The following is a 15603-nucleotide window of genomic DNA, read 5'->3' on the forward strand; positions in this document are numbered from 1 at the left end:
AGACACTTGTGAATCAGGTAATCAATCTTTGGGTTCAATAAAATATGGGGAATTTCTCAACTACCTGAGGGCACTGTTAGCTTCTGAAGAATCTCCATGCTCTATGAAGTAAGTTTTCATGATAGTCCTCTTATTAAGATATGAATACCAAGTACATTACCTACAGTTATCTTAAGTAGAAAATTTCTTGTATGGGAAATTTATCAACTTTATTTTGCTTGATCTTGAACGTTACACAAGAAACATTTAGTGTCTTAATTTAGAGCAGTAATTTCTTTCATTTTGGTATAGACTGTTTGGCCTTTTACATTGCACCAATAATGCTGCTATAGCAGTGTTCTTGACAGAATCTGCAACATGTGGGCTATATGTTTTCATCATGAAGATGAATAAGTTTCATTCGGAAAGTATTTTTCATCATACAATGTGCCTATTTTAACAAAATACAAGAAATGTTTTGTCCCTGTGTAGAGTAATAATGACTGTACTGTTCGTTATATTAGATTTAAATCGGTCATTTGCAAAACCACATGAATCCATAAACCTCACTTTGAAAAAAAAATGCTAGTAAACATTTATTTATGCTTTTCCCCACAAAAATAAGTGGCAAGTATATACTATTTTTTGGAGACAGGTAATAGTTCACCAACCATTTTACGTCTAGAGTTGTTTATACAAGTAATTGCAAAGGAACAGGTCATGATTCATGCGGTTATGTCACTGTGGGTTTCAGTGGTCTCTGTAGGCTTAAAGCCTAAACCAAAACCTAGTAAAAAATAACATTTTGGCACTATGTTGTTTTGACAAAATACAGGTGATAGATAAGGCTGCCCAGGCACAGTAGACTTTGAAGTGGGTCTTGTGAGAAGCTGAGCATTTACTTCAATTTTTTGTCATGGCAGCAATAGCTCAGTTGCCTCAAAAAGTAGATTCATTCATATGGTTCCGCAAGTGACCAATTCATTTCAGGTTTTCATGGTGGTGAAAATGTTACTCTTCATCTGCTAGATTGCAAAGCCCTATAGTCTTGTAGGTCGTTACCATCATTTTGCAGCAACTTTGAGCCTCCATCATCAAGGTAGTGGTCACTGTTCATTAGTGTGATGAAAACACAATTAATTACTATCAAATTATGATTGTTCTGTACTGTTTTATGAATTACGATCATATATTTACTGACTAATCATTTTCGATGTTTTTGAAGGAATTTCCATGTCATCTGAATGTTTTCTTATAGTAAATTAATATTAGGGGAAAAAAACAACTTCTTTTCCTCTTGACTTCGTAAAATTGAAGTTGCAGGTGTAAAGTGAAATGGCTTCCACAAAAGGGGAAGTGTCACCAGTATGTCATATGACTTGAAGGCAAGACCTAATGAAGGCCAAGTTACAAAGTGATTAATATAACAAGGACGGAATTTTCAATATATAATCACTAACTAACTAACTAGATGGCTTACGGGACCAGAATGTTCAACACCAAATTAACAAAAGCCCTCCACCGGACCCTGTCCTGGGCCAACAAAATCCAGTCTCCTTCAACTCCTATCTCCCATAGATCCCGCCTGAGATTATCCTCCCATCTACGTCTAGGTCTCCCCAGCGGTCTCTTCCCCTCAGGCTTCCCATCCAATACCTGGTGCACACCTCTTGCCCCATCCATGCGCGCTACATGCCCCACCCATCTCATTCTTCTCGACTTAATCACCCTGACAATACTGGGGGAGCAGTACAGATTTTTAAGCTCATCATTATGCAGTTTTCTCCATACCCCATCGTCTTCCCTCTTAGGCCGAAATATCCTCCTCAACACCCTGTTCTCAAACACCTGCAATCTATGTTCCTCCCTCTGAGTGAGAGACCATGTTTCGTACCCATACAAAACAACAGGCAAGATTATTGTTTAGTATAGTTTAATTTTCAGGTTCTTAGAAATCAGACGGGAAGACAAAATATTTTGAACTGAGAAGTAGCAAGCATTTCCGGAATTTAGTCTCCTCCTAACTTCCTCATGAGTATCATTTTGATTTGTTATTGTTGTTCCCAAATATTTGAACTTTGTAACCCTTTCAAAGGACTTATTAGCTACTCGAAGATAAATTTGCCTGCCTGTCTGTCACATATTCTCACAGTAACATGTATCATTTTACATGCATTTTGAAATAACCATGTAAAAGGAGCTTCATACTGATTAAACTGAGTTTGAATGTTTTCATATTATTAACAGATGACATCAACCTTAGAAGCTGGAGGTGGAAGAAAGGTGTGAAAATAAGTAAGAATATGAAATGCATTACTGTTATGTATGAAACATAATTTATGAATCATATTTATGAAACGGAGAGCATATAATGAAGAGAACTTAAAATGTACAGTTTTAACTTCAATTTTTTACTGTTGCAATGTTCTTCTGATAACACTCAAGACTGCACAATGGCAATCCAGTTTTGGAACAGCAATATTTTTTCATATTGGTGCAGCCTTCCACTCCACATGGCACTGGTACAAGTACAGATTTCCTGAAACAAAATGTGCCAAGATCTAACTGAAGACATCAATGCAAAGGGGGAAGAAGTTAATCAAGGCTTCAGAGGTTCTAACTGCCTCTACCTTCAGGATGCCCTAATGATGGAGACAGTAAGCCAACAAAATACATGGTAACATACCAGCCAAAAGACAGAATGTCACAACCCATATCAACAAGGACCACTCCACAAAGCATTTTTGTGTATTCCTACACTGTTCAAACAATGACAGTGCCACTGACCAAAAGATCCAAACTATGGCAGACTATGGAAACTCATTAATGTCTGTGGTTTATTAAACAATGCCTACTGAGAACATTATACTACTTTTGACATCTGGCTATAAACAAAGTTTAATACTTCTCCAAAAAAAAAAAACGTTTCAGACAAACTTATTGGAATCAAAATGTATAAACTGTGTGACAAGACTGGTTATACACATGGCATGGAAGTCTTCGGGGAAAGACAGAACATGAGCTACCGCAGACATGACATAACACACATTATAGTAAAGCACTTTACAAAAAAGGTAGAAATACATGGACTGTACACTTGCAACTTTTCCTCTCATAACTTGTTTGACAATCTGACTGAACAGAATCAGCTGTTATGGAACAGTATGGCCTCAGAGAATGGGAATGCCATGTCATATGTCAACAGACAATTGAAACATGGTGATGTTTTGATCCAAAACAAGAGATGACTTGACAGCAATGGTCTGCAGAGGTAAATATGATGTGCCGAGAAACGCACACAATCCACCAACAGCAGAAGGCAACTTTTATGATGAACATGGAAACACCATGTTTCAATTGTCTGTTTGTTCATATCATATGACATGGCACTCCCATTCTCTCAGACCTTACTGTTCCACAACAGTTCATTCTGTGTAGTCAGATTGTCAAACAAGTTATGAGAGGAAAAGTTGCTACAAGAATAGAAACCAAAGTCGTGCATCCCACAATTAAAGAAAAAAAAGTTATAAAGAAAAGGATTGTGTTATACTAGAGGGTCCAACACTAAGTTTTCATGCTGTACATATGATTTCCAAACACATGGGAGAAAATAAACTTTCTATCCCCCCTTAGAATCTACCATTCAGAAGATGTGAAGGAGGAACATTTCCAAGGAAATTATTTAAAATCTAAACACATCACTTTACTGAGACATTCACTTTTAATGGCAGTAACTTATTGTGTTTTGTATGCACCAACTTTCAGACAACATAATTATTTTACAATACCTATCACACAATAACATAATGAATTACAAAGACACCCACACACAGAGTAAAATGAACCCATGCTCAACTAGCCAAACAACAAGTCCTTACTTACTCTGTAGTAGTCTGTGAATGCAGAGAGAAATCCACACCTGAAGGGAGTGATATGCTAATACCATCCACAGTATTATGGTACGTCACCCGAGGAACCTGTTTTCGAGCAGATCGTGATCTGTTACTGCTCTTCCCAGACTTTGACTCCTGTTTCTTTAGCAACCTCTCCATGGTTTTTTTCTAAAATCACAAATTTTATAGTTCACTGAGTTTTGTATTCCCAACCTTTCAGTATCTGAAATGTACCATACGTGAAACCACATACATTACTTAGCAGAGGTAGGTACAGAGTTAGGGGCAAGGGGAACCTCATGATTCTCAAGGTATGGTTGAGATTTATGATAGTCTATTGTTAAAGTAAAGCTGTCCCACCACACACCATGGAGGCACTTGGAGAGAGGAGGTATAGCTCCAACTCATTCTTGACCTTTGCACTAGATGCGAGGGTGAGTGGTCAGCGTCATGCCCCAGCCACACTTTATTCCCAAGAAGAGGGGTTCCAGTACCATTGGATAGGAGGCTGGGTGCATCCCAGAGCCATTCTGGATGCAGGGGCTAGAAGAAAATCCTTAGCCCCTACTGGAGATCGAACCCTGGTCATCCAGTCTGTAGTCAGACACTATACTGACTAAGCAACCCTAGTTCATTCACTAAGTGCTGCATATCTGTTACGTTGGCAAAAACAACCAACTTTCAAGAAATTTTACAATGGCATCATACTTCTTAGTTGTCCAAAATTCATTGCTAAAAACAATGTCTTGGTAATTCTAAAATACCTCTCAAGTATTTTGAGTGATGTATAGTGTGATAAATATATGATGGATATAGAGGCAAAAGCACTGCAAACCATAGGAGTTTGTGGTTATGCACATAGATTTAAATATAAAACAGCAGACAATGGACAATGTCCAAAAATGCAGTAACAATAATAGTAACTTTAATGTTAAAAAGAATATGATCAAGGCTCATAGCCAGAACAGAGGAGAACCTTCAAGATCTCAGTAAAGTTCAAATAATTGGGAATGACAATAACAAGAAATTTCGATCACAAAAACATTATGAACAGGTTAAATATGGGCAATGCCTACTACCACTCAGTTCAGAATCTTTATGTCTTATCACACATTACTAAAAATGTAAAGATTAGAATACATAAAAGAATAATTTTACTAATTGTTTCGTATGGTTTGTCTCTTGCCTTAAAGGAAGACATGAACTGATGGTGTATAAAACAGGGTGCACATAAGTGTACTAGGACCTAACACAGAGGAAGTAAGAGGAGCACAAAGTAAACCGCACCACGAGCTTTATAATTTGGTACATATTAAGATAATATTAATATGGATCTTACAGAAACAGACTGTAAGGATATGGACTGGATTCAACTGGTTAAAGACAGGATCCAGTAGCAGTCTCTTACAACGTACTTTCAGGTTCTGTTAAACACTGATAATTCCATAAGAAACTGAGTGACTATTTGAATTAAAAATGTAATAGCATCCACATAAGCATACCTGGAAGACCATCAAAAGAAAGGTGAATGGTGAATCCCAGAACTTTAGAAATTGTGAGCAAGAATGCAAATGGCAACAGTACGAAAATGATAGTGTTGGGAGTAGCATAACAACATATGCCAATATTACTGTTAACTGGTGAATTTTTACCCAGAAGTATTGCCATAAAACAGGATTATTGTACTAGAACTTCCCTATTAAGCTTACATATGCAGTTTACCAATCCGTATTAGTTGTGTTCTATGTACAAGCTGTAGCAGCTTATAATGAGTCTTTACCAAACAAACATCATATTACCTTGTCCTTTTCCCTCTTCTCATCAGCCAATTGTTTTCGTTTCTGAGACTTCAGTGCAGCCTTCTGTATTGCTTCAGCTGTCATGACTTTTTCCTTGTAACCTACAGGAAATTCAGAATTAGGAGAATCCAACAATTTTCAAGGTTACAAATAAACAAGTCATCTGGCAAAACCTATTGTAACTCACTCCACTTGCCAGAATATTTCTTGAGAAGCAAATAGTAGCTCATCTGGTCCTGAAAATTCCCATGTTTTATGTGACACAAAAGTTAATTATGTGTTCACAAGCACCACCACTGGACCCTATCCCAAGGCAGGTGAATCCAGCCACACATTCACATTATAATTCTCCAAGGTCCATTTTAATATTATCCTCACTTACTCACTTTATGGTACAGGAAATTCTTTGAGAAGTCGATTGCATGCTCCTTTTGTCAAATAATAGCCCACTTTCTTCATGGTTCATCACTGCGTTCACAAAAGCCCACCACCAGACTCTATCCTGAGGTAGCTCATTGATTTCTATCTTCCTAAGGTCCATCTTAACGTTATCCTCCCACCTACACCGAAGTCTTCCCAGCAGTCTTCCTCCATTCAGGCCTCCCAACCAATACCTTGTAAACACCCCTCCCCTCACCTATGCCTGCTGCATGTCTAGCCCACTTCAACCTCCTTGATTTAATCTTGCTAACAATATCAGGTGAGGAGTACAGGATATGAAGCTCATCATTATGCAATTTTCTCCTTCTCAACACTCTGTTCTAAAAGACCCTCAATCTGTGTTCCTCCCTCAAAGTGAGGAACCAAGTTTCACACCCACACAGCACAACTGACAAAATTAAACTTATGTATATTTTAATATTTAGTTATTTGATATGAGATGGGAGGACAAAACATTTTGGAATGAATCACAGCAAGAATCCCCTGAATTTAATCTGCTGTTGATTTCATTAAATGCATCATTCTGACTTGTTGGTGTTGTTCCCTAGTACTCAAATTTTGTCACATTTTTTAACAATTCATTAATTATCCGCATATTCTGGTTCTGTGCTGAATTCTGATGCCTAGACATTATCATGTTATTTGTCTTTTCTGCATTTATTTCTAGACCAACATCACTAGTACCCTTTAGAAGTGTTTGTGTTTGCGTTTATAACATTTATATCATTGCCCACAGATTAATATCATCAGCAAACTTCTAAAGCTGATGAGTCCCATTCAATTCCAAACCACTCTGTTTTTCTTGGACTTTCCTGATGGTATATTCTAAGGCAAAATTTAAAAGCAGCAGTGATAGAGAATCTCCCGGTTTCAGGACATTCTGAAAAGGCAATGTATCAAATTTTGCTAGAGGGTACTTAAATCCTTTTTATCTTGGCAGCTGGAATATTTTGACATTTAATAGCTTTTAATGGCAGAAATTGTTAAATAAATTGTAGTCCATTCACTGCAGTTTTTAGTCTAGAATTTTCAAAGAAAATATAAGCTATTACAGATGAATAAATTTTTCCCATACCTGAATTGCAAAACAGTCACCCTGACAGCATAGTTTGTATACATTTTCCAATATGATCTCTTGTTTCTATTCTTTGAAATATTCAGAAATTGGTTGATTAGAGTGGCAGAGACTTTTTAATACCCTGTAGTACAGCTTCAGCATGGTGTTTCATGTGCCACAGTAATACAAATTTGCTTCTAAACAGCTTACAGCTGCATGTACCCAAGTGGTCAAGGTCTTGTAATAGCTGTGTTTTTGTGTTTGCTTTTATAGTACTTATATTATCACCCAACAGATTAATATTGTCAGCATACACCAAAAGCTGATGTGTCCCATTAAGTTCCAAACCACAATGATTTTCTTGGACTTTCCTGATTGCACATTCTAAGGAAAAATTGAAAAGCAGTGGCAATAGGGCATCTCCCTGTTTCACGCCAATCTGAACAGGAAATGTATCAAATTTTGCTAGAGGCTTCACTTAAACACATTTGAATTAGATTGACTAGCTTCTTCGGTACACCAAATTTAAGCAAAATATTGCAAAGAGCTTCTCTTTTAACTGAGTTATAGGCTTTCTTGAAGTCTATAAATCGTTGATGGGCTGTCCCACTGTACTCCCACTTTTTCTCTAGTATCTGGTGAATGTAGATCAGTTGTAGATCTATTACAATGATGATCCGCAACAATTTCACTGGCATAAGGAGTTAGCCTCGCCAGAAGAATTCTGGATAAAATTTGGAAACAGGTGATAAAAGGAAATCTTCTCGATAATTATTACACTAAAGTTTTATCACCCTTTCTATGAACTGGCACAATAACGGATTCCTTCCACTGCTGTGGAATTTCCTCCTCATTCCATAAAGAGTGAGAAAGTCTGTGTACCACGGAATGCAACGTTCGCCCCCTGCTTTGATCAATTTGGCCGGAATCTGATCAGTACTCGGAGATTTATACTCTCTCAACTTCTCAATAATAGTTTCTATTAATGTTGTCCTGCTATCTACATCTAAGTCTCCAAAGTAATTTTGTGACTAACATAATGTATTAAATTCTTATCTCTCCTATTTGCAAATCATGTTCTGCCCATCTAATACTCATTCATTCCACCATAAAATTTGGTTGACCACATAAATTATGAAAATTGTTATGCAATTTTTGTCATCCCCTGTTACTTCCTGGGCATCTGGGAATAAATTTATGAAATGGTAGATCTCAGTATAAATTCTTACATAAGAAGTAATTTTCTATTAAAACTCTAACTGTGAAAGTTGGCTATAGTTCAAACAGAATCTTACAAAAACAGAATATGAGCTTCTGATTATGGTTTTCAGTTATATTATAAAGAGTTTTACTGATAGTGAAAGCTACTCCTCTTTGCCACAACAAACCTGTGCATGAAAGACCCTGAATAAAGGACATTGCACCCAACATGAGAATTCAGCTAGCTGGTAATATACCCAATATGTAGCAAATTTCAGTAAGAATAACATAAATAATTTCAGTAAAGAAAAGGAATATGGAAAAAAACAAAAACAAATAAAACCTAACTTTTAGTTTCTATTATCTTTTGTTGCTGCATAAAACCTGACTTCTTTAATGTCTGCACTTGCATTTGGGAAGAAGTTGTATTAATATCTACTTGATCAAAATGGTACATGGAAGAAATATCTGAAAGACTCTGATCTGACACACTAATTATGTGCCTTCCACAACTAAATGAACTACCAATTACATAACTGTTCTGAATACACTAAAACATAAAAATATGATTCATCTGTCATCTAAGAAAATCAAAGAGTACCAAATGTTATGATTCTATGGCTCATCATAAACACGGACATAATCGAAGCTGCCTTCAAAATTTCTGCCATAGAAGAAACTGAAAACTCACATACAACAGTCTGTTGAATTTCAATATGATACACACACACAGAAAATATTAACCAAAGGACTATCATATCTTCAAAACAAAGTATTTATAACATGTTTGGCTTTTGTTATGTTCTTATTACAATGAGACTGGACTAGACATACAGCATGAATACACAAGTAAGTAATTAATACAAAAATTTGGTAGTATTTTGTAAAGTAAAGCCATCACTTGGGAGCCTTGGAACACATGGCACATCAATATTAAAATGACACTTAGAAAAACAGTGTGAGGGTGTGGACTGGATTAAATAAGATCAGGTTATGGTCTGGTACCAGGTATGGACACAATAATGAATGTTTATGTTCCATAAATGCAAGGAAGTCCTTTACCAAATCAACTACCATCAGCTTATCAAAAGGCCTCTGCTCCATGCAATCAAATGATAAACAGCAAGAATATGAAGCAACAGAAAAAAACTGTGACCATATTAAAATATTAAATCAAACTTTGCATGAATGACTGAAAAGACCCACAAAATCCTGTCAGGGTAATATATAGGTAACGGATCCACCCATAAATGAAAGTCAAAACAAACAATCTCAATCAAATATGTCTGCTTCATCTCTGTTTCATCACATATTCCTGGCCCAAAACAGTACAACTAAACTGTTTTGAAATTCAGTTGTTTTCCAGTCTTTGTAAATGATTAAGATACTTGTGCCTGTCGGTTAAAATCTAGCATTTATATTCATATAAAATAAAGAAAAAACATCAAGTTGTTCCCATTTGTCATCATATTTTTGATCTAATAAATCAAAGCAGCTCTTCTGAAACTGTAGGAATGGAAGGTCGGGGATTCAAAGACATCACAATAAAGTACGATTTGAAGCTTTTATGGCAATTAAACCCAATAAAATCCTCTTGGGCAATCAGCCACATCCTAACATCAAGTTCATGATGGAGGTGGAACATAACAGGTTACTTCTGTTCTTGTTTATTTATTAATTTATAACTTATTTAAGAATGCATTTTCAGCAGCTCAGACTATATAGCCTTGAATGAGAGGATAACAGTGAACAATGAATTAGAAAGGATGTGGAAGGATGCAGTAGTCGCCTAATTTAAGGTACTATCCCGGATTTTGTCTGGAGGGAATGAGGATAACCACAAAAAACTCACCACGATAGCTGGTCTCTGGGACAAGATTTTAACCCAAAATCTCGCAAATACAAAACAGGAGTGATAACTACTGTCCACAGATGATGAGAAAATCCCTGCAAGGGGAAGTTGTTTCTGGTCGGTGCGGGGGAATGTTACTTATCAGCTGGACTAGAGGACTGCTATTGGTGGGAAGTTTAAGGCTACTACACACAGACTGAAAACATCAAGCAGTTAAGAGTAGCGTGTAGTGAGTGCACCTCTAATGTGTTCTGCAGGTGTTGCAATAATATTCTAGATTAAATCGCTGTGCCGCTGTGAGGTAATCTTAATGCTGTACCCATTAAAACACATGAAAGATTGTTGTCTGTTGTTAGTTCAGTGGTTGTGGAACTAAGGCTTTTAGGATGGGTTGCCACTCACCGCGAAATCTTGCGCATGCGCGTTTAATGAATTCCTGGCAGGGATTTTCTCCTGGTCTGTGGACTGTACTTGACCACAACGTTCGGTCTTACATTCTTGGATGTCTAAGTAAGCAGATGGTTCACTTAGACATACAGTACACAGAAAACCTCTGCACACAGACCTGTACATCCATGCAAAGACCAAACACCATCCAGATCAAAAGAGAGCAGCATTTGCGACACTGAAAGTCTTGGGAGTGAAATGGAGTACCTCAGGAACACCTTCAGGCAAAATGGATACAGCAACTATGTGAACGCAGTTAAGGACATACTGGACAGACAGGCAGAACCAACGAGACCAGGTATGAAGAGCATATGAGACTCATACATCTTGGCTGGCCAGATAAGTCTGCTGTCACAGAACATGGCATTGAAGCAGGACACAACATTGACTTCAACATCACGATACTAGAGAAAGTAACAGGATACATGGACCACTTTGTAAAAGTGCATCCGAACAACTTCAATAGGGACGGAGGTTTAGTTTTGCACTGAGCTTGGTACTGTGACAAATATGCTCAAGCAGTCTGACAAAACACCAATAATAAAGCAAGGCCATACTTCACAAGTACTTGACTCAGCCTACTAGTTCTGCTTGGCTTTGGTCCAGCCACGAACACCAGTCCTGGGCAGGTATATACAGATGTTCAAGGCATCGACTCACAACAGAACCCTGATGATTGTGGAAGGAGATGGTTCCCAAAACATCAGTTTCTTCCTACAACCAACTGATGTAGCAGACTGCCTAAGAGGATTTTATTGACACTACAATAAAATATGTTATAAGACTCAGTTTCACATCACTAATATCAGAAATTTCCAGTAAGTTTACCTGATGGCAGAGCCAGAAGCTGTTCTCCTCCAGGACTTGGTTCCTTGTCTGTTTTTCGCTCAAACATGGCTCTCTGTCGAGCTGTCATCAATTTTGGATCTTTAGGTTTGATTTTTTTCAGTTCATCATCTACCTGCAGGGCAAAGAGTTTCATACAAAGAGATGTTTCTTAAAAAAGAGTAAAGGTATGAAGGAAAATTTTAAATTGTTCTTCACAAACAGTAATAAATAAACCTACACATCTATACAATAAATGAAAACAGAAACAATAAAAGAAAAAGAAAAAATCACTACAAATGTATGACAAACATAAAATTATAAGTCCAGAATTCATGTTCTTATTCCATCCTCAAGAATGCAACAAGCAGATTGACATATGGTAACTAATACCAGGATGCATACTCTTCATTGAAGAACTGACAGATTTTCAGCTGGTCAAGGATTCCTGTTCTTCTAAAAATCAAAGGTTCATCACTATATTCACAGACCTTTCCACTGGATTCCCATCCTGAGGCAGTTTAAATCTTCACATTCTGTTTATCCATGATTAATTTTAATATTATCCTTCTATCTATGCCTAGTTGTACACAATGACCTCCTTTCAATTTTCCCCCATATGTGCCACATGTCCCACTAATCTTCTCCTCAACCTTATTGCCCTACCAATGTTAAACGGTGTATAACTGTGAAGTTCTTGCTTTATTTTTTATTATTCTCTTACTTCATATTTAATAATTTAAAATATCCTCATCACTACTTTCTTCTCAAACAAATATTCTTCCCTCAGAGTAAGAGCCAAACTTTCACATCACATAAAATAATAAGTTCAAGAAGAGGTTTATGTATTTTTGTACTTACGCACTTAGAGAAAATCAGGAGAAAAAAAATTCATATGAAATGATAGCAGGCAGTAACCATATTTAATCTGCTCTTATATAATTTCATATGATTATTTATTATTTTGACCTGTTATTGTCATTCCCAAATATTTGCAAATTTGTGACATTCATGTGAACTAGTTTCTACCACTCACAAACAATTTATGAAGTAAAAGTAATGTTGTTCCACTGTATGCCATGTAGGTGCTTGGGGGGGGAGGAAGATTAGCTCCTACTCATTCTTGACCTCAGCACTAGATCGGGGTGAGTGGTCAGCATCACGTCCAAGCCTCACTTTACCCCCAGGAAAGGACCCCAGTACAAAAAATTTATAATGATCTTAAAATCATAAGTGTGTGGGATATCATATAAATAATGTCAGATAAGATGATATTAAGGATATTGGTAATACAGTACAGAAATTAGAGAAATATAATCTTTACCTCTTTGTTTGACATTCTTACTAATGTCAAACCAGCTAAAACAAGACTATTCTCATGTAAGCATAAAGCTGGAGATACAAACAAGTTGTTGCCTGAGGAAAGAGCCCCTGGTACCCAATGAGTGAGCTAATAGCTAGTCTGAATGTGGTGGTGGCACAGAATAATATGCCATCCCTGATGGGAATTAAAACCTGGCCATCCAATTCACAGCCAGACACTTTACTAATTAATTATTTTGCAGATGATAAATATTGGTACTGAGCTAATAGTGCAAGGATCCATTCATACTACCATTCTTTCACCACAGTCATTACAAAACAGGCAAATTAAACTAAATCTGGGCCTGCTACAATGCAAAATGTAAGTTGCATAGTAAACTATCTTGGTCTAGTTTCAATAACCCATATAAGAACACGACGAAAAACTAGCAGAACTAACTAACCTCTTCTAGTTTACCAGATTCAATTGCATCCAACCACCTTTCTTCTTCACTTGATGTCCCACTATCCTTGCCTTTACCCTTTTTCTTCTTTGATGCCTTAGGAGAGGATCCCACTTGCCCTGACCTATCCATTAACTTAGCTGGAGATCCCTTGTCTCTCATTTTGTCAGCAGAACTTGACTGACCAGCACTGGAAAAATATTAAAGTCAGCATTTCATAAAAGAAATTCAAAGAACTGAATACAGTAATCTGTAAAATTGGAATTTTGGACTTAGTCCATCATCTGTATTTCCAAGTCTAGGTCTGAGGATAGCTCAACCAGGGAACCTATTGTCTAGGGTTTCTATCATTTCTGTTTTACCTGAAGACAGATCTAGCTTCTGAAATGTTGTAACTTTATTGAAATACAAACAGTGTTAAAAATCCACTTTTATAGATTATAACACACCATCACCAGAAATCTTCACACTTCAAATAAACATATAAAAATAAAATATATTCAGTAAGTTATAAACAAGCTAATACAGAAACAAAAATATCTGTGAAAAATGTGTAACATCTTCTTTCATCCAGGTGCTCCAGGCAAGGCAAAGCTAGTAGAAACTGTAACTTCAATATTTTCACTTTAGTGCACCATTCCTGAGCATAATTTCCACTGCAGCAGATTCCAACTTTTTAATAACTTTTTGCATATAAAATATATTGCACACAGAATTTGCAGAAATGTTTAATATGCCTTCATTTTGACAGATCACATGCTGAGTTCCAATGGTTCACTAATTATGAACATTAAACCAGAAATTAAATACAGATTTTGCACAAATGCTATGTTATTATTTACAATCTACATCAAATTTCAGGACCTGCCTTTAAGTGACACTATTGCCATTCCAATTACAAACCTCAGAAATTTCCAAGGCCATGATCACAGCAAATTTGATATTATTTATTATAAAGGTATGATTGGTCATAGTGGCACGCATATTAACCCTGCCAAGTTTCACATAGATTTGTTAATTGATTAAAGGTTCACTGGGCAACACAGATATAAATTACAACATAAATTACAACAAATAATGCAATGACAGATGACACTAGGGCACATCATGCTTGATGTAAGACATTTTTATAAGCATAAATAAATTATTGTTTCACTTAATGTTTATTTGGTTATGATGCTATGTTAAACTATCAAATGAGGCCCTAGTTAAAAGACTCAGGATAGATTACTGATTCTGCTCACATTTAAAATATAAATAACACATAAAAACATGTTTCCAGAATAGCTTGATTAAGTAATAAATACACACCCTTTATCTCCTGTTTCTGTTCCAAATTTTATTTTTAACTTAAGAGCTGGTTTGCTTGTATCAGCATCATCAAATGACAAGTCCTGCGAACCCTCACTTTCATCTAATAGCTTCTTCTTTTTATGTTTTTTATGCTTATGTTTCTTATGCTTCATCTGTAGTGGAAACTCATTCATATCTGCAAAACATACAATTTCATTATGACAGTAACAAAATTATGATTATTATTGATTCATTACAGTTGTTTCATCAACTTCATAAGTTGTGTAATAATGGCTGTGAATTGAGAATGCTATAAAGGGGTAGTCCTAACCTATTTTAGGGCCCTATCCCCGTATCTGCTTTGTGGAACTGAGGAAAGTCACAGGGGTGGTATCCAGAATAAGATACAAACCCACGATCTCCAAAATAAGACACAGCTGGAGTGACATCCATTCCTTAATTTTCCTTTAGCTACCTATCAGTGATGGACCAAGTGCAACTGTAAGCCAACCACGAAGTTATAATAAGAAAAAGCCATATTGTTCAGTGATAAGAAGCTGTGTCTCCTTAAATTCATACACTCCACCGAGAGCCAAAACTGATGAGCGAAAAAATAATACAAACTTTTTGTTTCTTTATACCTAGGAAATATTTGTTGGATTATGTACCATAAAATGGTTATGTGCAATAGATCAACACAGATGACAGAATAACATTTTATATCACTGCCCAAGATGAATATAGAACCATTGATTTCGACATTTCACATACCAACACTAAGCTCGTCTTCTGTACTTGTGTCCGTACGTTTACCCATTAAAAATATCAGCCTTTTCGTTACATCAATTGTCAAACAGCATTCATTAAGTAGTGTCCATATCGTCGGATAATTGAATTTTTAGTAAATTATAAGTGAGCTCCATAATCATGACATTAACCTCCAAAAATATATTAAATGTACATATATTATTCATTCCCAAAACAAATTTCCATCTTTGAAAACAACCACAGATCACACGTTACCAGAGTGGCCAACCTGTGTTTCATATGT

At 36.3% G+C, this 15603-nt stretch overlaps 1 protein-coding gene across 4 annotated transcripts; it reads right to left on the reverse strand.

Annotated features, from left to right (window-relative positions):
- Positions 1 to 2298: 2298 nt before the first annotated feature.
- Positions 2299 to 15574, reverse strand: LOC110828614 (INO80 complex subunit B). Of its 4 annotated transcripts, none has more exons than XM_022061478.2 (7): positions 15324 to 15574; positions 14571 to 14748; positions 13260 to 13449; positions 11497 to 11629; positions 5672 to 5772; positions 3862 to 4040; positions 2299 to 2518 (listed from the first exon to the last, which is right to left on the reverse strand). In XM_022061478.2, exons 1-7 carry the CDS (start codon positions 15367 to 15369, stop codon positions 2383 to 2385), a joined length of 963 nt encoding a protein of 320 aa, XP_021917170.1. In that variant the 5' UTR covers positions 15370 to 15574; the 3' UTR covers positions 2299 to 2382. The 4 variants fall into 4 exon arrangements, with proteins under 4 accessions (XP_021917170.1, XP_021917173.1, XP_087201299.1 ...); XM_022061481.2 differs by having other exon boundaries at positions 15194 to 15336; XM_087345173.1 differs by lacking the exon at positions 15324 to 15574 and adding an exon at positions 15221 to 15322.
- Between the last annotated feature and the right edge of the window lie 29 nt (positions 15575 to 15603).

Source organism: Zootermopsis nevadensis, unplaced genomic scaffold (assembly GCF_977971745.1).
Source record: "Zootermopsis nevadensis isolate Lab colony 2312 unplaced genomic scaffold, Znev_1.0 Znev_ptg000008l, whole genome shotgun sequence".
Lineage (NCBI taxonomy): Eukaryota > Metazoa > Arthropoda > Insecta > Blattodea > Termopsidae > Zootermopsis > Zootermopsis nevadensis.

Excerpts from the sequence above, each read along its gene's own strand:
- LOC110828614 (XM_022061478.2), bottom strand. The coding sequence starts at position 15,369 with ATGGGTAAACGTACGGACACAAGTACAGAAGACGAGCTTAGTGTTG. Across the intron at positions 14,749-15,323 it reads AGAAGACGAGCTTAGTGTTG|ATATGAATGAGTTTCCACTA; the intron begins GTATGTGAAATG and ends TATGTTTTGCAG. Across the intron at positions 4,041-5,671 it reads AGAAGAGGGAAAAGGACAAG|AAAAAAACCATGGAGAGGTT; the intron begins GTAATATGATGT and ends TTGTGATTTTAG.